Source organism: Arvicola amphibius, chromosome 3, assembly GCF_903992535.2.
Source record: "Arvicola amphibius chromosome 3, mArvAmp1.2, whole genome shotgun sequence".
NCBI classification, from domain to species: domain Eukaryota; kingdom Metazoa; phylum Chordata; class Mammalia; order Rodentia; family Cricetidae; genus Arvicola; species Arvicola amphibius.
In genome coordinates, this window is record NC_052049.1 from 89,700,272 (window position 1) to 89,724,519 (window position 24,248).

The window sequence follows — 24,248 nt, forward strand, 5'->3', positions numbered from 1 at the left end:
AGGCACGCCCACTGAGAACGTCTCTTAAAGGAGCAGGTCCTCTACAAACGCACCTTGCTCCACCCCCGACCCTTCCGGGATCATGTTGGCCTTTGCTTTGCAGGCCACACCCACGGGCCAAGCCCCTGCGGGGAAAGGCCACAAGCCACCGCCCACCCTTCTCCACCCTGCCGGCTCCCGGCACCCAGCTGACATCTGGGGGCCTCTTTCTCCACTCGCGGTTTCCTGCCTCCCTTCCGTTCCGACAGCACCCGACAGCTGCCCCACCCAGCTCAGTTACCCTGACGCCCTGGGAATGACCGTGTCGTCCCTTCACCCCACCACTCCCACAGCCACGCCATCCCCCCCCAGTTTCATCACACCCACGTCCTGGAACTCCGAATACCCCATCCCAGACTCCCAAATCAAAAGTCATTCTCACCGTCATCATGCCTAAGTCTTAATGAGCCAAAACATTAAATGACCACACAAAACAATTTCTTTCCATAAAACAATAAATATATATATTTCAAACTCTGTACAACAGACTGGAAAACAAACTTCCAAGAAAAAGATTAACACTCACTATTCTTTTAACTGATTCCAAACGTTTTCCCCTCCCCCCTCCCACGCCCAAAGTAGGTGGCTCACACTTCAGGTCACTGCGCACAGCCTGCCAAGGTCACCAGCTTCCAGGAGTTCAGGAGGTGATGACGTCACTCTGAGGCTAGGGCTTTAAACCTCTGCCCTGAGGTCTCTGCAGCCAGGTGCAGGGAAAACTGAACCGTTTAGGTGGCTGTTGCCGGTAGGAGCCCCTTCTCTGTCAAACACACCAAATGGGATGAGAAAAACAAAGAGAAACCCCCAAACACACTCACTCAAGAAACCAACACCAATAAACCACAGACAGCTCCTCCCACTCTTCTTCAATGGAAGGAGTGAGGAGCGAAAGTTTCTTTCCTCTTTTTGTTGACTCTTAACCCAGTGAGGCTCCCTGGCTGGAGACAGTGGCCCCGGGTCACACTGGGATCACCATGTGCCTCTGCAAGATGTCCATGAGGTTCTGAGCCCCTCTCTGCCGGGCCAGCTCCAGGGGGGTGAGACCCGAAGCGTCCCTGTGATGGAGATCGGATTCGGGAGCTAGGAAGCTGACCACGGAGGTATGGCCCTCTCGTATCGCCAGATGGATGGGGAGCGAACCAGTGCCGTCCAGGGCATTGACATCAGCACCATGTTCCACCAGGACCTTCAAGGTGTCCAGGAACCCGGTGCGAGCTGCATCATGCACTGGACTGGTACCAGAGGCATCTTGGACATTGGGGCTAGCACCTTGCTTCAGGAGTTCCAGAGCAACTGCTGGACTTCCAAACATCATGACCTATGGGAGTAGGGAGCAGAAAGTTAGGAGTCTCCCACTGGAAAACAGTCAGGCAGAGTGCCAGTGAAGGGGTCCTTCAGTGAACAGGGACAACCCAGGAAAGACAGGCCCCCATCCAGGGAGCTGTTTAGGACCCGGATCACGCACACGCAAAGCTCACTGAAGATACAAAAGACCCCAACTACAAAAGTGACTCTCATGAAACTTTAAGGGGCCAGGCATAGTGACCACTCCTGTAATCCCTGCACTTGGGAGGCCCAAACAGGAGGATAGCCTCAAATTTAAGGCCAGCCCGATATACAGAGTGAGACCTCTCAGAAATAATAATTATAATAATAATACTAAAGTAATGAAGAAGAAACAAAAACAAAGAAAATAGAAAGGAAGGGGAATTGGGGAAAGGAAGTGAAGATAAAAACTCTGAAGTGGCTGGGCGGTGGTGGTGCACGCCTTTAATCCCAGTACTTGGAAGGCAGATGCAGGTGGATCTCTGAGTTCGAGGCCAGTCTGGTCTACAGAGCAAATTCTAGGACAGGTTTCTAAGCTATCTTAGGAACACTGTTTTGAAAAAAGCAAAACAACAAAAACGACAAAAAGAAAACTCTCAAGGAGCCAGGAGCCTCTCTCAGGGACAGGGCACTCCACTATGGGAGATCCTAGAACTGCTAAATCCCTCCAGGTAATGCAACCCCACCCGTCTTCTGAGAACTACTTAGAATTTTTGAGAAAAGAGATGCTCTAGGGAATTTGGGTCCCCTTTGTCCAGGTAAAACTTCTTTAGACATAAGCATGATCTTCAGAATGTATGAGCATCCATGCAGAAATGGAACCCACTATAAATGCCACCCCACATTATGGGGTCTTCAAGCAATAGGGAATTTTTTTTTGTAACTGAGACACTCAGAAGATTGAAAAAAATCCACACCACCTTCAGAATTGAAGACTTCTCCTCACCCCCAAATAACCAGAAACCCTTAAAAAGGACTCCTATAAAAAATGTCTATCTCCTACTTTTCTGAGATCGAATGTCTTTTTAGAAGTCCCAAGAAATGAGCTGTCCCCAAGGACTGGCATGAAAAGAAGCTGAACGCCAACCCACCCGCAGAATAAAGGTCTGCAGCGAAACTGAATCTTCTAGGCTTGAAGACTAGGAATTCTTTAGGGCTGAAAAATCATCCCCTCCCCCACCCCGCCCGCACCACCCCACCCAACATTGGCGCAAACAGGGAATGGTGCTCAGGGGATCGCCAATCCGGGTCAGGAGACTAGGAAGGATGCGGTTTGGGAGCCGGCTGTCAGCCAGGCCTCACCTGCAAGGCCGTCTTGCCGAAGCGGTTCAGAGCGTCGGGATGCACCAGCTCCCGGTGCAGGAGGCGGCGCACCTCTTGCACGTCGCCACGGGCCGCTGCGCCACTCAGCCGGTCGCCGACGCGGACTTCTTCCAAAAGCATCGTGACACGGGTGGTCTGTGAAACCCACCCAGTCCCAAGCCCAGTCCAGGTCAAGGCTGAGGAACCAGCAAGCGCTGGATCAGAACACTAGGGCTGTCCTTCCCTGGAGCTGCAGAGCCACTAGGGCCTACTCTACGGTGACTCCCCGGCCGCAGACCCTTCGGTCCCGTACGACCCGGTTCTCGCACCCGGCTCCTCCCCCTGTCACCGTGAGAGGCGGCGAGGAACCCCGCCCAGCCCTTGGGCGCCCGCCCCTTGGGCCGGGTCTCCCCAGACTCACCCTCCCTCCTCGGCTTGGGCGGGCGTGGTCTGCTCGGAGCCGCTCTCACCGGCCGCTGAAGTCAGCCGTCAGTCGGCGGAGGAGCGCGTCACACGCCCCGCCTAGAGCGCCCTTGTTTTCTTACGAACTCGCAACACAGTAGCGGGAGCCGGTTTGCCCAGCGCCCGACCTCCATAAGCCCCGCCTACCGAGGACTCAGCCAATCAGAGTGCGTTGCTGGGAAGGTTTGTCTCGCCCATAGAGGTGGTGCGCCTCGTGATTGGCCAGCGGGCGGCAACCGGTGGGGCTGCCCGCCACCTCAGGGTGTTTGGTTTTTCAAACCCGACGGGCGGGAAAGAGAGGGAAGCTTTAACTGACCCCAGGAAAGAGGTTGGAGACAGGCTAGCGCGGGCTGATTCTGGGTCTTTAGCGCCTCCGGGAGGAATGGAGGCAGGACTGGAAGCTCTCAGAACTGGAATATTCTATTTATATACCCCGGAAGTCCTAATGAACTCTTACTATGGGTCGGGAACTTGGTTCATTCATTTTACTGCTGTGCAAGAGGAACGGCCTCTTGGCGGTCAGGTGCGCGCCTTCAAATATTTTTTTGTTTGCTTTAAATTTATGAGACAGAGTCTCACTATGGCCCTGTCTGGCCTGGAACAACTCACAGATATCCACCTGCCTCTACCATCCGTGATGGGATTGAAGGAGGGGCTTTTTTTTTTTTTTTTTTTTTTTTTGAAAGGGTCTTGGAACCAGAGCCAGGCAGCGGTGAGGCCTTCAATCCCAGCATTTGGGAGGCAGGCAGAGGCAGGCGGATCTCCGAGTTCGAGGCCAGCCTGGCCTACCAAGTGAGTTCCAAGACAGGCTCCAAAACTACACAGAGAAATCCTGTCTCAAAAAATCAAAAAGAAAAAAAAAATATCCAGGAAAACTAGACAGAAGACATTGAAAGACATCCTGTTCTTCCAGAGGACACAAGTTTGGTTCCCAGCATCTAAACCAGGCAAAGGCAAGAGGAGTGATGAAAGACTGGAGACAGCAGACCCTGTCTTCAAAAAAAAAAAAAAAAAGCCAGGTGCACCCCTTTAATATCAGCCCTTGGGAGGCAGAGGCAGGTGAGTCTCTGTAAATTCAATGCCAGACTGGTCTACAAACTGAGTTCCAGGACAGCATAGACTGTTACACAGAGAAACCTTGTCTTGAAACCCCCCCAAAAAAAAAATCAAAAGAAAAATAAGATAGGACATCAGCTGAGTGTAGGGTCCCTGCACGAGCAAACACCCTGAGGTTCAAAGCGTGTGCTGAGATGGAAAGGGGGAGCAGGTGGGCGGGAAGGTGGTCAGGTGGCTGCGGAGTGGTGTGCAAAACAGACACCTTCCAATTTAACAAGATGGGAAGGGCACCAGGGTTAAGCGGGGCAGTTATGGACTGCGGGGGTTTTAGAGTGACCTCTGGTGGCTAGAGAGGGGACCAGAGAGGGGCAGGGAATGAAGGGGAGGGTGCAGAGGAAGCAGGGTGGAAGATTGGCTAGTGGACACTTCCACCTAAGCACTATGGTCAATCCCAGTCCATAGCCAAGAAGCACATCCACAGCTGTTAGATTTATTTCAGTGACGCCTAATGCTCAGATGGAGGGCCAGCAGGGCCTCTGCTCAGCAGCCCAGAGCTGCCCCAAGGCAGGTCATTGCAAGAAGGCACTCGCGGAGGGAGAGGGGCTGTTCGGCCCTCTACATGTAAAATCAGGATGAGAGAGCTCCATCCAGTCTAGACAGCTGAGTGAGAGGTACCAGGTGCTGGCTACCAGAATGTGTTGTCAGTGCCCTAACCCAACATGAACACACACACACACACACACACACACACACACACACACACACACACACATCTCTCTATAGTCTGCAGTTCGGATCTAGGAAGAGAGAAGCCTCATGTTCAAATCCCCACTTCTCCCTTCTAGCTGGTACGAAGCTGATAATCTGCAGAAAAAGATAAGCAGGGACCATCTTAGAACCAAGAAAGGGGAAATAGTCCTCCAACACACACAAAATTACCCCTGGAAATAGTTCACAATGCTTAAGGCTTACAGGCTTGGGACATAGGTGGATGGATGGTAGAGTCCTAGCTATTATGTGTAAAGCCCTGGTTTCCATCCTATTGCCATAAAAAAAAAAAAATCCTGCTTAGATCAGGATGAGTTCCTCTGATCGCCAGGACCACATACAGGCAGCATAAGTGCTAAGCGTCTTATTCACCATCTTGTTCAGACCTTATGGTCACCATGAAGCAAGCCAGCCACCCCATTTTAAAGATGTATAAGCCCAAGGAAGCATGCATGGTAAGGGAAGGACTGGGGGCAAAACATGCTGTTTTGGAACTGTCCCAAATAACATCAATGTCACCAGTCCCCACGCCCTTCATCCCCTTGTACGGCTCATTGTCCCAGACAGCCAGGCTCTTACCCCCACTCTGGGTGATGTAGCGAACCCAGGGCAGGGCCTGGTACCCACTTTTCTCGATGATCTTCATGTAGCGGACCTGGAAAACAACAACAAAAAAAGGAGTAGCCAAGAACTAGGGATGTAGCTCAGCAGTAGAGCTTTCTTCCAGAGTCACTAGTGAGGAGCTGGGGTCTGAGTCATGGGAGAATCCCTGTCTAGCCAGTCCCTGGGTTCAGTCCTAGCATGGCGGGGGGTTATTGGGGAGAGTGACAAGAGGTGGAAGAAAAGTGATGGCCTGCATCAAAAGAACACACAGGGCATACTTTAGGATACAAAATGCCACAAACCGGGCATGACAAGCACAAAGAGGGAGTGATCCAGGCCAGCAGGGAAAAGGAAGTACAGAGGGAAGATACAGGACAGAGTTGGGGACAGAACAAGAGAATAGAGAATACTCTGTAGGTGGGGGAGGGCAGGTGAATAGTGACTGAGCAAGGGGAGGCAGAGAGGGGAGAGCCCCAGCCTGAGAACAGAAGAGGCAACATTCAGAGCAGAAGACAAAGAAGTGGAGAACCTGGCATGGGGACACATCCAAGACTCTCAGCCTAGAGCTTGGGAATCTAGACAGAAGGATATTCTAAACTTAAGGCCAACCTGGGTTGTGTGGTGAGTTTGAGACCAGCCTGGACTCAGAGTGAGTCCTTGGCTAGCTTGGGTTCCAAACAAAATAATAACGCCTGCTGTGGTGGTGCATGCCTCCAATCTGAGCACTCTGGAAACAGAGGCAGGCAGGTCTCTGCTTGAGTTCAGTGCCAGTTGGTCTACAAAGTGAGTTACAGGTCAGCCTGGCTACAGTGAGATCCTGTCTCAAAAAAAAAAAAAAAAAAAGGGGGGGGGGCTGGAGAGATGTCTCAGTGGTTAAGAGCACTCTGGCTGTTCTTCCAGAGGACCCGGGTTAGAATAAAACACTCTGTAATTCCAGTTCCAGAGGATCTGACACCTTCTGACCTCCACAGGGACTGTACACATGTGGTTCAGAGACATATGCAGGCAAAACGCTGATACACATAAAATAAATAAAAGCTCAAATGAATAAATAAGATATGAGATGAGAGGTGATTGAAGCCTCACCTGGATGCCAGAAACGGTAAAGTATGGGATCTCAAACTTGACCCCAATAGGTGGCCGGCCCTCCACCTCCTCGGTTTCCACGCTGGGGAGTCCGAAGTGGGCACGCATCAAGTACTCTTTGCCACCCTGTGGACACACAGAGGCATCAGACTCTGTGAGTGGTCCACCTCTGTCTCTCAGACAACCCTCACAGCAGCCTCCACAGATGATCGTCCATTATACAGATTTCAAAGTTAAGAGAGCTCACTGAGACCCATAGGAAAAATCTAACTCTTGTCCCTCAACTGGAGGAAACAGACATGCCAAATCTAACAGTAGCTGGGTTCAGTGGCAAAGGCCCATAGTTCCAGTTACCCTGGAAACTAAAGCAAGAGAATCAAAGATTACAAGTTCAAGACCACTCTGGGGTACAGAGTGAGACCTTGTGTCAAGAAACCAAGGGTCCTCATGAGGCAGAGGCAGGCAGATATCTGTGAGTTTGAAGCCAGCCTGATCTACAGAGCAAGTTCCAGGACAGGCTCCAAAGCTACACCGAGAAAACCTGTCTCAAAAAAACAAGAAAGAAAAGAAACCAAGGGCTCGCAGAACAGAGGTAGAACAATAGGGTGTTTAGCCACCTGTGTCTCACTCTCATAGGCACGTATGCATGAATCACTAACCTGAGGTGCACTACGGCTTAGTTGGTAGTGCTTGCCTAGCACATGTGATGTTCTGGGTTCCATACCCAGCACCACATGAACCAAGTGTGGCGGTACCTGTACTCCTGGCATGTAGGAGAGAGAGGGAGGTCACGTGAGACCTTGTCTCAAAAAAGTAAAGATGTGACTGGAGATGTCTGCTCTCCCAGACAACCCACATTAGGTTCTCAGAAGCCACAAGGCAATTCACAACCAGCTCAGTTTCGGTGCCAGGGATCCAGTGTCTTTTTTTTTTTTTTTTGGTTTTTCGAGACAGGGTTTCTCTGCAGCTTTTTTAGAGCCTGTCCTGGAACTAGCTCTTGTAGACCAGGCTGGCCTCGAACTCACAGAGATTCGCCTGCCTCTGCCAGTGTCTTTTTTTAAAAATATTTATTTATTACGTATACAATATTCTGTGTGTGTGTGTGTGTGTGTGTGTGTGTGTGTGTGTGTGTGTGTGCAGGCCAGAAGAGGGCACCAAACCTCATTACAGATGGTTGTGAGCCACCATGTGGTTGCTGGGAATTGAACTCATGACCTTTGGAAGAGCAGGCAATGCTCTTAACCACTGAGCCATCTCTCCAGCCCTCCAGTGTCTTTTCTGACTTCCACAAGCACAAGGTGCACACATGATGCACATACTATATACCGGGAAAATACTTACACATATGAAAAGAAAAGTCAGCTGGGCAGTGGTGGCGAATGCTTTTAATTCCAGAACTTTGGAGGCAGAGGCAGGTGGCTTTCTGTGAGTTCAAGGCCAGCCTGGTCTACACAGTGAGTTTCAAGATAGCCAGGGCTACACAGAGAAACCCTGTCTTAAAAAACAAAAAACGAACAAACAAAAATTAAAAAGTTAATAATAAAGGACTGTCAAGATTATGAAGCAAAAAGGCACTTCCAGCCAAGCCTGACAACCTGAGTTCGATCTATTGGGAAGGAGAGAACCAACTCCTAAAAGTTATCCTCTGATTTCCACCTGCACCCCATGGTGCATGCACAAGCGCGCGCGCGCGCGCGCGCGTGCACACACACACACACACACACACACACACACACACACGAAATAACCATAGAATGAAGCCACCAGTGCTCAGAATGTGGAGAATGTGGTCATAATTGGACATTATAGCACACACTTGGGAGGCAGAGGTGAGCAGATCTCTGTGAGTTTGAGGCCAGCCTGCTCTACATAGTGAGTTCTAGGCCTGCCATGGATACACAGTGAGACCCTGTCTAAAAAACAAAAACAACAATATCAGCAAAAGAATGTGGGTCAGCTGCCATCTATCCCATTTCACAGATGAACTGAGTCTATGAAGGAAACACCAGGAACCAAAGCTGTATCCCTAAGGACTTATGGGGTAGGAAGATGCTATTTCAGGAAGGTTAAGTTTCTCCACCTTGGTTTGGTTTGGGTTTTCAAACAGAATCTCATATAGCCTAGGCTAGACTTGAAGTAGTTATGTAATTTTTATCCTCCTGCCTCCACCCAGCTGGAAGGAAGTCAGACACAGCCACACATCAGCCTGGGTTTTCCCTTCATCAGCCTTCATGATAGCCATGTACATACTGATGAGGTCCTCTGAGGTTTCCTTCACCTTGACCTCATGTGGTGCAGGCAGGCCCCACCACCACTAAAGCCCCTCTCACCCTGGGTCCCACCATTCTTAATACTCACAGGGAAGGACTTGATACTCCAAATGACAACATTCTTCTCAGGCACATACTTGGCACTGCCCACACTGGTCTTGAAGCGTGGGGAATCTGCATCGCTGGGTACGGGCACAGATATTTCCACACCATTGGCCACTGACTGCTTCTTAAATTGCCCCTTAGCCTGTCAGGAGAGCAGGAGGCAAAAAGAATTCAACCTGAGCAAGATTAGTGTTGGATGCTTGTGATCCCAGCTACTCTGGAGGCTGAAGCAGGAGGATGTCAAGTTTAAGGCTAGCCTGGACTATAGAGACAGTGTTCAGGGTCAGCCTGGACTATAGAGACAGTGTTCAGGATAGGCCTGGAATATAGAGACAGAGTTCAGAGTCAGCCTGGACTATAGAGACAGTGTTTAAAGTCAGCCTGGACTATAGAGACAGTGTTCAAAGTCAGCCTGGACTATAGAGACAGTGTTCAGGATAGGCCTGGAATATAGAGACAGAGTTCAGAGTCAGCCTGGACTATAGAGACAGTGTTCAAAGTCAGCCTGGACTATAGAGACAGTGTTCAGGATAGGCCTGGAATATAGAGACAGAGTTCAGAGTCAGCCTGGACTATAGAGACAGTGTTCAGGGTCAGCCTGGACTATAGAGACAGTGTTCAGGATAGGCCTGGAATATAGAGACAGAGTTCAGAGTCAGCCTGGACTATAGAGACAGTGTTCAGGGTCAGCCTGGACTATAGAGACAGTGTTCAGGATAGGCCTGGAATATAGAGACAGAGTTCAGAGTCAGCCTGGACTATAGAGACAGTGTTCAGGGTCAGCCTGGACTACAGAGACAGTGTTCAGGATAGGCCTGGACTATAGAGATAGTGTTCAGGATAGGCCTGGACTATAGAGACAGTGTTCAGAGTCAGCCTGGACTTTAGAGACAGTGTTCAGGATAGGCCTGGACAACTAAGTGAGATCTCATTTGGAAATACAAAACAGAAAAATGAATGGGAATATAGTTTAGTGCAGAGTGAATGCCTAGCATTCTAGAGGCCCCGATAATATCCCTGGTCAGAGAAAGGGAAGAGAAGAGGCTGCTGTTATGGCTCAGCAGATAAAGGCACTGGATGACAAATTAATCTAAATTCAAACCCAGCAGTGGTGGCCCATGCCTTTAATCTCAGCACTCAGGAGGCAGAGGCAGGTGGATCTCTGAGTGCAAGATCAGCCTGGTCTACAAGAGCTAGTTCCAGGAGAGACGCCAAAGCAACAGAGAAACCCCTGCCTTAAAAAGCAAATAAATAAACAAACAAACAAATAAATACAGCTCATAGGGAGTGGCATTATTAGGAGGTCTGGCTTTGCTGGAGTAGGTGTGGTCTTGGAGGAAGTATGTCACTGTGGAGGCAGGCTTTGAGGTCGTCTCACATATGTTCAGTCCATGCCCAGTGTCTCAAATCACTTACTGTTGCTGTGGATCAAGATGTAGGACTCTTAGCTTCAGCATCTTGTCTGTAGACACAATGCCATGTCCCACTATGATGATAATGGACTAAACCTCTGAACTGTAAGCCACCTCAATTAAATGTTTTCCTTTGTAAGAGTTACTGTGGTCATGGTGTCTCTTCACAGCAATAGAAACTCTAACTAAGACACCCATTCACATAAAATAAAAACAAAATTTAAACAAATAAATAAGGGCTGAGAAGATCACTCATCTCTAGACCCAGCCCTTGGGAGGTGGAGCAGAGGCAGATCTCTGAGTTTGAGGCCATTCTTGTCTACACAGAGAGTTCATCCAGGGTTACACGGTAAGATCTTGCAAAGATCTGAAGAGATGGCTCAGGGGTTAAGAACTCAGGGGTTAAGTCTTCCAGAGGACTCCACATTGAGTCTCAGAACCCACATGGAGGTTCACAACCATCTATAACTCCAGTTCCAGTGGATCCAGTACCCTCATCTAGTCTCTGTGGGCACCAGGCAGGCAAGTCTTGCATGTCAGACATACATGCAGGCAAAACACACACATACACAAAGTTAAGGGGAAAAAAAAGAGTTAAAAACATGGTGCCTGTGCAGAGAAAGACTCCTCCCAGAGCTCACCTTGACCATGATCTCCACTCGGCTGTGGGAGAATTTCTCAATGACTGACTCAATCCAGATCAGGGGTTTGACCTGCAGGCAGAGGAGGCAGCACTCAGAGATCCTGATGCCTGCCCTTGGTCCACTGCCCACCACCTCCTTTGTGTCCAGCTGGGCCCCATCTCACCTGGGTGCTTAGGCGATAAGACATGAGTTCAAAGTCCCCATCTGGGGGGATGAAGGAGATGGTTCGGTCATTGTCAAAGCGTGAAAGCCTCACACACTGGTGGAATTTCACATCTTCCAGTTCCACAGACTTATTCTTGCTCCCTGAAACTCGGAGTGGAGCAAGCAGAGTGACCCTAGGGCTGAGGAGTGTGCTCCACCCCACCATTCCTAGTGGCTGCTACCTTCTCCAGTTTGCAGAGGAGGCCCAGGGCCTGGGCTGAGTGGTAGTGGTGGGACCTGAAACAGAAGCCCAGCATCTGGCTCCTGCCCCAATCTTCTGTTTTCTATTTTCATTTTATTCTTCTTAAAATTTTAGCAGGATTTTTTTTAATTTTTATTTTTTTGAGACAGGGTCTAACATAGCCTTGGTTGTCCTAAAATTTCATATGTAGACCAGGCTGGCTTCCAAATCAGAGATCCACCCATCTCTTCATCCCAGGTGCTAGGATTAAACACATGAGCCACCATGCCCAGGACAAATTTTAGTACTTTTAATTAGATGGAGGTTTGTGTGTCTGAGTGATTGCGTGTGTAAGCGTGTTCGGTGCTCACAGAGGTCAAACATGGTGTCAGAGCTCCTGGAGCTGGGGTTATAAATGGTTGGAAACCACCTGAAGTAGGTGCTGGGAACTGCAGGAGCGAGAAATGTCCTCAGACACTGGGAGCCTCTCCAGACCCTAATTTTCCCTTTGTACTGTGACTATACTGTGTGTATGTATGTATTATATGAATTCATGTGTACATGTGGAAACCAGAGGTTAATCACTCCCTAACTTCTTCCCTAAACTATTATTACATTTACTTATTTACTTGGGAGGTGGGGCATGCTTGCCCCAGTGCCCAGTGCAAGTGGAGGTCAGAAGACAGCTTGTAGAAGTCAGCTCTCTCACTCCACCATGCGGGTCCTGGTGACTGAGCCACGGCCCTTTCCACATTTAACAGACGGCTGTGGATGTGTGAGCACAGATGTGTGGCTGCTACGCCTCTTCCCTCCCACCATGTCAGGGCTCCACGCGGTCCAATCTAGCTGGCCTGGGAGCTTCTGGAAGATCCTCCTGTCTCAGCCTCCACTGCGTACAGAAGTGCTTAGACTTCATGGGGCTGGAAAGATGGCTCAGGGGAAAAGAGCACTGGCTACTCTTGAAGAGGATCTAGGTTCAATTCAGAGCACCTTAGTGGGGACTGACACGTTAGTAATTCCTCAGGTACCAGGGGATCTGACGCCCTCTTCTGGTCTCTGTGGGTACTGCACAGACATGGTGCACATACAGGAAAAAATACCCATATACATAAAACATGAACAAATAAACATGTAAATAAAATCTTTAAAAGGAGTTGGGCAATGGTAATACACACCTTTAATTCCAGCACTCGGGAAGCAGAGGCAGGTGGATCTCTGTGAGTTCGAGGCCAGCCTGATCTACATAGCGAGTTCCAGGACTGGCTCCACTCAAGAAAAAATAAAAAAAAAGAAAAACCCTGTCTTGAAAAACCAATTAATTAATTAATTAATCAATCAATCAATAAATAAATAATCGATCTTTAAAAGGAATGCTGAGATTTCAGATGTACACCAGCACTTCTGGGTTTTTCTGTGTGGGTTTAGGGATCTCATTCAGGTCACTGTGTTTGTGGCCAAGCGACTTCCTTGTTCAGCCTTCTCTCTAGCCCACTGTCTTATCTTTTGACACAAAGTGTCTCATTCAACCTGGAGCTCACAAACTAGCAAGCAGGGCTGGCCAGAGCACTCTGGGGATCTCCTCCAGTGTCACAGAGCAGATAAACACCACCATGCATACCCTTTGTATTTGATTTGTTTTGGGGACAGGGTTTCACCATGTAATCGTGGCTGTCCTGGATATTGCTATGTAGATCAAGCTGGCCTGGAATTTACAAAGATCCACCTGCTCCGCCTTGTACATGCTGGAATTAAAGGCGTGAGCCACCACTGCCTGGCTTCTATGCCTGCTTTTTTATTTATTGGTTTGTTTATATTTTATGTGCATTGGTGTTTTGCCTGCATGTATGTCTGTGTGAGGGTGTCAGATCTTGGAGTTACAGTTGTGAGCTACCACGTGGGTGCTGGGTCTCCTGGAAAAGCAGACAGTGCTCTTAACTACTGTGCCATCTCTCTAGTCTCCAATGCCTGGTTTTTTATTTGTTTGTTTGGTGGTTGGTTTGGGTTTTCTTCAAGAAAGGCTTTGTCTATGGAGCCCTGGTTGATCTGGAACTCACTCTGTAGACCAGACTGGCCTTGAACTCACAGAGATCAGCCTGCCTCTGCCTCCTGAGTGCTGGGATTAAAGGTGGGCTTGGTATGATCTTTTGAGACAGGGTTTTATGTAGCCCAGAACAGCTTCACATTCACTAAGTAGCTGAGAATTACCTTGAATTCCTGCTTCTACCTCCCAAGTTCTGGGATTACTCTTATGTAACACTATGCTTGGTTCGACTTGGCTTTTGTTTTCTTTGGTTTTATTTTACTGTGTGTGTGTGTGTGTGTGTACATTTGTATGCGTGTGTACATGTATACATGGACACCGGAGGACAATACCAGGTGTCTTTCCTCAGGTGACATCCACCTTATTTTTTTGCTTTTGTTTTTTCTTTCCCTGAGACAGCATTTCTCTTTTGGCCTGGAACTTGTTGATTAGGCCCCCTTGGCATTCTGAGTGCGGCAACCATTTATCTCTGCCCACTTCTTGTAACCCATCTCCTACCCTAACCAGATGACACTGAACTCCTCACCTTCCTGTCTCAGCCTCCAGAGTGCTGACATTACAACATGGATTACTCTGTCTGTGAGATGCTTAAATATTATTAACCTGTCTGCTCCCACTAGAATGTCAAGGCCAGAAATGGGCCTGGTCAGCGGCCAGATCTCATTAACAAAGAAAGCATTTGCCAGGTGGACTTTGCTGCTGAGATGCAAGGCTTCATTGCATGTGAACACTTATCTCAGAACTGGCCTCTGTCTAGGAGTAGCCCCTCCCGGGAAGGGGTCCCCCCCAATCTTACGGCCAGTAAGCTCAAAGAGCACTCGGTCATTGAGGCCCAGCCGCAGCTCTGGCATCCCAGATAAAAACACCTTCAGCTTGATGGTGCCCACAATCTCGCTGAGCAAGACACTGCCATTAGCATTGACCTGCAAAGGGGGTATCCCAATATGGGGTGTCAACAGGTACAGAGTCCCCCGCTCCTGCCCCCAGGACATGAGGCACAGAAGCTCACCAGAAGGTTAACAGACTCTATGACGTCAATGAAGACCTCATTCTTCTTGTACTTGATCCCCTCGGAGCGCCACGACACGGCATTGGTGACTGTGGATGGTACTCGAGACTTGCCTGTCTCCAGCTTGTTGCCCTGTTGTGTGATGTACCTATTGGGAAGAGCAGTGAGGGTCTGCAGCTAAACCAGGGACCCCTCAGAGGGAGCAGCCTCCCGGTCACAGGCAGCTTCTCGTACTCACTCCTGCAGGATCTTGCTGTCTGTGGTCTGAGGAAAGCCGAAGTCCATGAGCTCGTCCAGCAGCTCGTACACAATGACAAAGTTATCACGGATGCTCTCCTCCTCCAGCTCCTTAAAGTACTCACAGAAGACCTAGGTGTGGGGCCCCAGGGAACACACTCAGCCAGGAAGCAATTATGGACCACCTACTTACTATGTGCCTGGGCTGCAAACAAAGAGACAGGCTCTCTCCCATGGAGCAATTTAAGAGGAGACGTGATAGCCACTGGTGATGGGGTCAATCATATCCAGCATGTCAGTGTGGGAAGGAAACAGCGGTGGAAACCTACACCTTGAAGAATCTAGACAAACAGCTAGTGGGGTTAAAATGGGTTTTCTGGGTGTGGGTATGGTACAGGGGTTGGAAGAAACCAGCACCTTGCTTTAGGTCAGGACTCTACAAATGAGCAACACCCCAGCCCCTCCCTGGGGATTGTATGCAGGGGCTCTACTAAGGAGCTACACCCCAACACTCCGGACTGTTGCTCTGAGAAAGGGTCTGGCTATGGAACCTAGGTTGGGCATGAACTTTCCATCCTCTTGCTGTAGCCTTTAAAGCTCTAAAATGAGAGGTCTGATCCATCTTGTTCTCCCTAAGAAAAAATGTGTGGGGGCTGGAGAGATGGCTCAGAGGTTAAGAGCACTGGCTGCTCTTCCAGAGGTCCTGAGTTCAATTCCCAGCAACCACATGGTGGCTCATAACTATCTGTACTGAGATCTGGCGCCCTCCTCTGGCATGCGGGCATACATGGAGGCAGAGTGTTGTATACATAATAAATAAATCTTTAAAAAGAAAAAAAGAAGGGGCTGGAGAGATGGCTCAGCGGTTAAGAGCATTGCCTGCTCTTCCAAAGGTCCTGAGTTCAATTCCCAGCAACCACATGGTGGCTCACAACCATCTGTAATGGGGTCTGGTGCCCTCCTCTGGCCTGCAGGCATACACACAGACAGAATATTGTATACATAATAAATAAATAAATTAAAAAAAAAAAAAAAAAAAAAAAAAAAAGAAAAAAGTGTGGAGGCCAGATATGGTGGTTCATGTCTTTAATCCCAACACTCAGAAGGCAGAGAAAAGGGGCCTTTTTGAGTTCAAGACCAACATGGGTTATATATAGTAAGTTCCAGGATTAAATAGAGAGACCCTGTGTAAACAAACACATCAAAACAAACAAAAAAGTTGGGGCTGGAGAGATGTTCAGGGGTTAAAAGCACTGTGTCCCATGTTCAGTGCCCAGCACCAAGACAGCAGCTCACAACGGTCTGTAACTCCAGTCCCAGGAGATCCAACATTCCATTCAGGCCTCTGTGGGCACTGCATCCCTGAAGTACATAGACATACAAGCAAGCAAAATACCCATATACATAAAATTAAAAGTAAACAAATCTTAAATAAAGTGCATATCTTATAAATCTGTGTTCTGCACCAGGAACCTGTGTATCTGTCAGGAGTAGAGGGCCAGTGATGTGATGCAAACGGAAGAGAATAAAACAGAGCAAATGGATGTAATTCTCCAGCACATGAGAAACCAACATCAAAACAAACGGACGGGACAGACGGCTTAGCAAGCAGTCACTCGTTACCAAACCCGATGATCCTGGGACCCATGAGCCGAAGGCTAGCTGTCTTCTGATCTCCACACCCATACCTCATACACATGTGCACACACATGTGCCACACACACAAAGAACTAACCGAATACATGTAAAACAACTAGGTACACCTGTGCCTGGAAGTTCAAGGTCAGCTGGGCTGCGAGAGAGCCTGTCTCAAAAATAAATACACAGACATGACTACCTGAACTAAATTGAGCAGTCAGCATCCTAGGGATAGGAGACACCACCACTTCTGGGGATCTATAGGCCATTAATGGTTGCTAAGGTGTGGAGACATCTTTTTTCTTTTTCTTCCTTTCTTCCTTCCTTCCTTCCTTCCTTCCTTCCTTCCTTCCTTCCTTCCTTCCTTCCTTTTTTTTTTTTAATGTGTGTGTGTGTGGTTTCTCTTCATAGCCCTGGTTGTCCTGGAACTTGCTCTGTAGACCAGGCTAGTCTCTAACTCATAGAGATTCACCAGCCTCTGCCTCCTGAGTACTGGGATTAAAGGCTTGGACACCACCATATGGGAAAAAAAATAATGGCCTTCCAGAGGCTGCAGAGCTAGCTCAGTCATTCAAAGCATTGGCTGCTCTTCCAAGGACCCAGGTTTGATTCTCAGCACCTACATAACAGCTCAAACCATCTTTTAACCCCAGTCCCAAAGGATCCAATGCTCTATTCCAGCCTGCTTGGGCATGTGGTTCACAGACTTACAGTCCAGCACACCCATACAGATAAAAAAAAATTTAAAGAATTTAAAAATTATTTTTGGCTGGGCAGTGATGGTGCACACCTTTAATCCCAGCAGCAGGATGTTTTTTTCTGTGAATTTGAGGCCAGTCTGGTCTACAAAGTAAGTTCCAGGACAGTCAGCGCTGTTACACAGAGAAACCCTGTCTTGAAAAACCGATAAAATAAAATAAAACAAACTTCCAGATGAATATAAAGTATACATGTATACATGAAACACAAACTCGTTTCCTGAAGTCTTTGCTCTATCCCCGGGATGCCTCACTACACATCTACAAAGGTTCTAACATCTGAAACATCCAACATCGGGGCTCGTCCAGCACCGAGCACACTGATGCTCAACCTGCATCTTCTCATTTGAACCCCTTAGCCTCCACTCTATCCACACCTCAGGGCCTTTTTGTTCACCTTGCCCTCTGTGGGGGACACTTTCTCTGTATTACTTCACCTCCAAGGCCCCCTTTTCATATGTATCCCTTTCTTCCCTTCCCATTACAACAGCACTCCTGTTGGGTTTCAGGCACAGAAACAGCAGGGAAATGGGACTAGACCCCTAACTCAAATCTGGGGCGACTCTTCCTAATCCAGTAGTGAGAGGAGAGAGAAGGCTTTAGCTTTAATTGGCATGGTCACAGGGGGAGCACACGCAGACAGACCAGATAGCAATGAGAAGCCAGTCCCTACCTCCACAGTCTTGTACAGAAAGGAGTACACCAGAGAGGCATTGGCGTTCTTCAGTGTGGTGGCCACCACTGGTACAGTAAGGTTAAGGAAGAAGAGCCATTTTCGAGGTAGGGGTGCTACATGTCCCCTGCAGCCCCCACCCCATTCCTGCAACCCCTTACCCCATGCACTGTGTAAACTGGTCTCAGTACATCGCCCGCCCTCTAGATCAAGTTCTTGACACTCCTGCCCAGCATGGGGTGGATACAGTAGAGGTTGCTGTGTTTGATCCACAAGAAGTGTACTCGGCCATGGCTCAGCAGCGGGGCCAGCACACCCTCCTCCTCACGTTGCATAAGCAGTGGCATGAAATGGTCAATCTCCGTCATGGGCACATCACCTTTGTAGTTTCGGCTAATCAGGGGCTAAGGGTAGGAAGAAAGGACTCAGCCATCACCAGTACCCAGACCCAGGGTTCAGGGGCCTTAGGATGTCATAGTCTCTTTTCTCTAACCCTCCTTCTTCCCCATATACACCTGGCCTCTACTTTGTTTTATGGAGGGGATGGTGAGATAGTATCTCACATAGCCAAGGCCAGCCTTGTAACTGAGGGTGACTGTGAAGTCCTGGTGCTCCTGCTTCCACCTAAGCTAGAGCTATGAAGACAAACCCTCTACCAGACGGGCAGTGGCCACACATGCCTTTAATCCCAACACTTGAGAGACAGGCAGACCTCTGTGAGTTTGAGGCCAGCCTGGTCTACAAGAGCTAGTTCCAGGATAGGTTCCAAAGCTACAGAGAAACCCTGTCTCGAAAACAAACAACAACAACAAAAAATAAACTCTAAGCCGGCAGTGGTGGTGCACACCTTTAATCCCAGCACTCGGGAGGCAGAGGCAGGCGGATCTCTGAGTTCGAGGCCAGCCTGGTCTACAAGAGCTAGTTCCAGGACAGGCTCTAGAAACTACAGGGAAACCCTGCCTTGAAAAACCAAAATAAATATAAATAAATAAATAAACGAACAAACAAACAAACAAACAAATAAATAAATAAATAAATAAATAAACTCTACCAAGTAAACTACATCCTTAGCCTATCTTTCTTTTTCTTTTTTCTTTTTTTTTTTGTTTTCGAGACAGGGTTTCCCTGTAATTTCTAGAGCCTGTCCTGGAACTAGCTCTTGTAGCCCAGGCTGGCCTCGAACTCAGAGATCCGCCTGCCTCTGCCTCCCGAGTGCTGGGATTAAAGGCGTGCGCCACCACCGCCCGGCAAAGCTTTCTAACCCAGGTCTCGAACTAGGGACCTCGCTCACATCAGCGCCAGGCGCTTAACACGCTGAGCTATTGCCTAGCTGTCTTTCTTTTTCTTTTCTTATTTATTAGACAGTTTTTCCATGGAGACCCAGCTGGTCTCAAACTCTCAATCCTTCCTGCCTTGGTTTCTTGAATGCTGAGATTACAGGTGTTTGCCGCCACGTCATGCTCAGTGTCTAATTCCCACAGACTTGTTACCTAAGTGGCACAGGTAAGGCTCCACTTCTGTATGCCTCAGTTTCTGTGCCTGTTAAGTGGGTACACAAGACCCACAGTTAAAAGTATCCTGGGTCCATATGAAGCTCAAACAACTTTCTACTAATGAGTGCTGCACTGGGGATAGTAGGAGGTGGGAGCAGGAGGATCAGAAGTGCAAGGCCATCCTTGGCTGTACAGAAGTTCAAAGCCAGCCTGGGCTACATGAGATTCTGCCTCAACACAGAAGACAAAGGATGCGGGGCTTGAGTGGAGCTCGGCAGTAGAGGACTGGCCTACCACGCATGAAGTCCTCGGGTTCATCCTCAGCACTGCAAAGGTCAATCCAGCACCAGTCAGGGCGGCTGGATGTGCTGGGCCTTGCCTTACCAAGGAGAGTCTGAGACAGGAGGATGGCTAAGCTGCAGAGTGAATCTGAAGCAGGCCTGGGTACCTCAACCACCTCAAAGCAAACATTAGAGAGGGGGCTGTGACACAGCGCAGTGGGAGAAGAAGGGCTTGGCACCAAACCGATGGCCTGAGGGGCGTCCCCAGCACCCACATGGTAGGAGGGCAAGAGGAGCGCCGGGCGGTGGTGGCGCACGTCTTTAATCTCAGCACTAGGGAGGCAGAGGCAGGAGGATCTCTGAGCTTGAGGTCAGTCTGGTCAACAGAGAGAGTTCCCAGACAGCCAGGGCTACACAGAGAAACCGTCTTGAAAACCAAACAACAACAAGTTAGAAGAGGATTACAACGTGGCCTAGAGGTGCTGTGTGGTTAGCTCGGGTTCCATCCCACCACTGAGGGAGAGGGGGAACCTTTGCTAAGGGGTTCAGTGCCTGCCTCAGTCTTTTTTTATATATAATGTATTTTTTCCATTTCATTTTACATCCCAACCACAGCTCCCCTCCACGCCTCCCCAGTCTTGAGGCAGGTGTCATTGTCTCCATTTTCTAGACTGAGAAAGTAGGAGCTGTAAACCATGGCCACAAAAAGTAGACAAGCTGACCTGAACCCCTCTTCATGAACTGTTCTTGTTCAAGAGTATTTTATTTGTTTTGTCTTGCTGTGGTAGCCCAGGCTGGCCTTGAACTCCTGAGCTCAGGTCACTCTCGTGCCTCAGCTTCCAGAGTAGTGAGGTTGACAGATGTGGCTCCTTCCACTGTCCTTATTGTTTGCTTGTTTGTTTTTGTTTTTCAAGCCAAGTTTCTCTGGGGAGCCCTTGCTGTCCTGGAACTCACAGAGGTCTGCTTGCCTCCCGAGGCCTGTACCACCAACGCTCGGCTCCACTGTTACTGTTTCTTTCACATACACTGTTTTGTGCACGATGTGTGTGTGGCAGTGTGGGTCCGTGGCTAGTGTGTATGTGGTCAGAGGACAACTTTATGGGTTGTCTCCTCTTCCCTTACTTGGGTTCGAGGCTGAAACTCAGGTCCCCAAGCGGCTGTTTGATTTTGAGGCAGTGTGTCACGTAGCCTCTAATTCTCTTGGTCTCCCAAGCCTTCTGCCTCCACCCGCGAAGTGCTGGAATTACAGGTGTTTATAGAGTGCTCTGGGGTCAAATCTAGCCAGCTCACAACTGAGGCACATGCCCAGCCCCGTCCATTTTATTACTTTATATTTTATTCTTTTATTACAGGGCTCATTTTTCATCTGCTGCTATGATTGCCAACGGAGAAGGGACTGGCAGCTTGCAAGGAGAAAGTGAAGGCCTTCCACTGTGCGAATTTATTGAGCTCTATGGTTTGCAGAAAGGCTGTGCTCACTGGTTCAGGGCGCTAATAGGGTAGGGATCTTTCTTATTCCCATTTTACATATAGGGAAACACTAAGGCAAGAAGTAAAGCCCCTTGCCGCAGACGCTGGCTGGAGGGGGCGGGTCTCCGGCTTCGGGACCTGCGCCCGCGGCCTGTCCCGGGGTCCCGCGATCCCTTGCCCCTACCTCACCTTGCCCTTGACGTCCAGAATGAAGACTGCCGAGGCCGACATGGTGGCAGCCGGTGAAGCTGAGAGGCGGGAGCGAGAGGGAGAGGCAGCCGCGCAGCTTCCTTCTTCCTGCGGAAGCGCCCTCACCCAGGTGAGCCACCAGGTGAGCGCGTCTTAAAGGGGAGGCCGTCAGGTGAGCGCGTCTTAAAGGGGAGGCGGCCAGGTGAACCGAGTGGTCGGCAGCAACGCTGATAACTGCTTCTGGGGCTGGGAAAGGCAGAACTTGAGGTGTGACAGCTGCCCTTCTGATTTTCTTTTCTTTCCTTTTCTGATTTTCTTTTGGTGATCAAGAATGCCTGAGTGGGGGACTGGAGAGACGGCTCAGCAGTTAAGTCATTGACTGCTCTTCCAGAGGACTTGGGTTCAATTCCCAGCACCCACATGGCAGCTCACAACTGCCTGAAAATGCAGTTCCATGAGATCTGACACCTTCACACCAATGCACATAAAATAAAGTTAAAAAATGCCTGGGTGGAGCCGGGCGGTGGTGGCGCACGCCTTTAATCCCAGCACTCGGGAGGCAGAGGCAGGCGGATCTCTGTGAGTTCGAGACCAGCCTGGTCTACAAGAGCTGGTTCCAGGACAGGCTCCAAAGCCGCAGAGAAACCCTGTCTCGAAAAACCAAAAAAAAAAAAAAAAAAAAAAAAAAAAGCCTGGGTGGATGGTGAGACCCCCAGGACATGTGTCCATTGATCTGGCTACCATCCATTTATCACCCCTTCCTGCACACGTCCATACACATCAGCATCCATCAACCCACCCATACATACAAGCTTCTGTCCATCCACTAGGGTGTTAATCTGCTCATGCATCTATGGACCTTGCTCTCTCACCCACAAATGCCAGTCTCTACGGGACTTAACGAACAGTTTGTGTTGGTGCCCCAGTGCCACCACCAGACAGATGTTCAGTAATGTCAATCCTTCTTACTCACTCGCACTATAGATTTTTTAATAATTTATTTATTTGCATTTTATGTGCCTGTATGTCTGTGTGAGGGCATCAGGTCCCCTGGAACTGGAGTTACAGACAGTTGTGAGCTGCCATGGTGGTTGCTGGGAATTGACACGGCTCCTCTGGAAGAGCAGCCGGTGCTCTTAACTGCTGAGCGGTCTCTCCAGCCCCATACACTACACATTTTACTACTTTGTTTTGTTTGTTTTCCCCCAGAAACAGGGTTTCTCTGTGTAGCCCTGGCTGTCCCGGAACTCTGTAGACTAGACTGGCACTAAATCCACTCGTGTCTGCCTTCCCAGTGCTGGGATTAAAGGTGTCACCACACCTGACCTGTGTTTTGTAATATTTCTAATTCTAGAAGGAAGGTTGAGATTACCAAGGATGACCTAGTCAAGCCGTTCAGACCTGCTTCAGTTTTACAAGTCTTGAGATTAAGGTCACGAGCTACCACGCCTGACTTTGTTTTTGTTTTCTAACGTCATTTATTTATTTAATAGCCCAGGCTGGCCTTAAACGCAAGATCATCCTGTCTCTACCTTCCAAATGCTGGACTACGGTTTCGCGGAGTGGGGAGAAAGGGAACCACCTCAAACCTTCCCGGAGTCAGCGGCTTGATGCTCTACCAGAAGAAACGTTTCCTGAACGGCCGTCAGGGGGCGACACAGCCCGCTTGAGCCTCGTTGCCGCAACCACCCCTCTTCTTCCCTCCCTTAGTCCCCCTACCCCGCCGGCTAGCCAGCCAGTCGCAGTCCTTTACCTGCCCTGGAGTCCAGAGGACTCAGAGAGCCGCCGCGGGAATTGTCCTAACGCAGAGGCAGGGCGCCTGTCGGCAGAGTTACTCAGCCAGCACTGAGGAATCCCAGCACAGTCAGAAGGCCACATAGCCAGGTTACTATGTCACAATTCTGTTGTTCTAGTTGTTTTTACTCTCCTGTGGGGCAGAAGTCCCACCTTGGCGTGAACCAGGCAAGTGTTGTACCATTGGTTAGACTCTCAGCCCCTAAAATGTTTTTGATGGGTGCCAGGCGGTGGTGGTGCACGTCTTTAATCCCAGCACTCGGGAGGCAGAGATGGGAGGATCTCTGTGAGTTCGAGGTCAGCCTAGTCTACAAGAGCTAGTTCCAGGACAGTCTCCAAAGTTAAAGAGAAACTCTGTTGGGGGCTAGAGAGATGGCTCAGAGGTTAAGAGCTCTGCCTGCTCTACCAAAGGTCCTGAGTTCAATTCCCAGCAACCACATGGTGGCTCACAACCATCTGTAATGGGTCTGGTGCCCTCTTCTCACCTGCAGGCATACACACAGACAGAATATTGTATATATAATAAATAAATAAATATTTAAAAAAAAGAGAAACTCTGTCAAAAAAATTTTTTTGTTGGGAGCCTCCATAGAAAGCCCAGGCTAACCTTAAACTCCCAACAGTTTCACCACACCCTCCTAATAGCTGCACCGTCTTTGGCTTGCTATAATTACCGACAGATAGAATCACCTGGAACTCCTGTTGAGACTGCTCCACCTTCCAAGTGAAGGATGAGGTACATACCCTACCACAGTCTGTTGGCGGGGTGGGCAGTGAGGGCTTGGGGGTGCAGCGGTGGGGATAGAACCCAGGGGTTTGTGTATGCTAAACAAGCACTCTACCAGCTAACTACAGCCTCCACTCTCTAAGGGAACGCCTGAGGCAGGGTGGCGAATGCCCAAGGCAGAGGCAGGGGGATCTCTATGAGTTCTGGGCCAGCCTGATCTACACAGTGAGTTCCAGGACGGTCAGAACTATTACACAAAGAAACCCTGACACAAGAAAAAGAAGGAGAAGGAGGGGGTAGAGAGGAGAAGAGGGAAGAGGGAGAACAGGGAGGGGGGAGGAGGAGGAAGAAGGGAAGAGGAAGCAGTAGTAGGGGGGAATCACAGGAATGCACAATCACACCCAGTTCTATGGTGCTGGGGATGGGGAGGGCTTCTTGCTTGTTAGGCCCATACTCTACCAACTGAGCTCCTGCCTTAAG

General features: G+C 49.3%; 2 protein-coding genes across 3 annotated transcripts; both read right to left on the minus strand.

Annotated features, from left to right (window-relative positions):
- Positions 1-480: 480 nt before the first annotated feature.
- On the minus strand, positions 481-3,024 carry Cdkn2d (cyclin dependent kinase inhibitor 2D). Its single transcript, XM_038323451.1, has 2 exons — positions 2,668-3,024; positions 481-1,357 (listed from the first exon to the last, which is right to left on the minus strand). The coding sequence occupies exons 1-2, from the start codon at positions 2,806-2,808 to the stop codon at positions 998-1,000; spliced, it is 501 nt and encodes a 166-aa protein (XP_038179379.1). The 5' UTR covers positions 2,809-3,024; the 3' UTR covers positions 481-997.
- Positions 3,025-4,661: 1,637 nt separating this feature from the next.
- Ap1m2 (adaptor related protein complex 1 subunit mu 2) lies at positions 4,662-21,362 on the minus strand. Of its 2 annotated transcripts, none has more exons than XM_038323345.1 (13): positions 21,248-21,362; positions 18,062-18,218; positions 17,815-17,882; positions 14,747-14,877; positions 14,509-14,656; positions 14,296-14,422; positions 11,237-11,379; positions 11,071-11,142; positions 9,001-9,159; positions 6,643-6,768; positions 5,533-5,608; positions 4,958-5,049; positions 4,662-4,923 (listed from the first exon to the last, which is right to left on the minus strand). In XM_038323345.1, exons 1-12 carry the CDS (start codon positions 21,287-21,289, stop codon positions 5,027-5,029), a joined length of 1,272 nt encoding a protein of 423 aa, XP_038179273.1. In that variant the 5' UTR covers positions 21,290-21,362; the 3' UTR covers positions 4,662-4,923; positions 4,958-5,026. The 2 variants fall into 2 exon arrangements, with proteins under 2 accessions (XP_038179273.1, XP_038179272.1); XM_038323344.1 differs by having other exon boundaries at positions 11,237-11,385.
- Between the last annotated feature and the right edge of the window lie 2,886 nt (positions 21,363-24,248).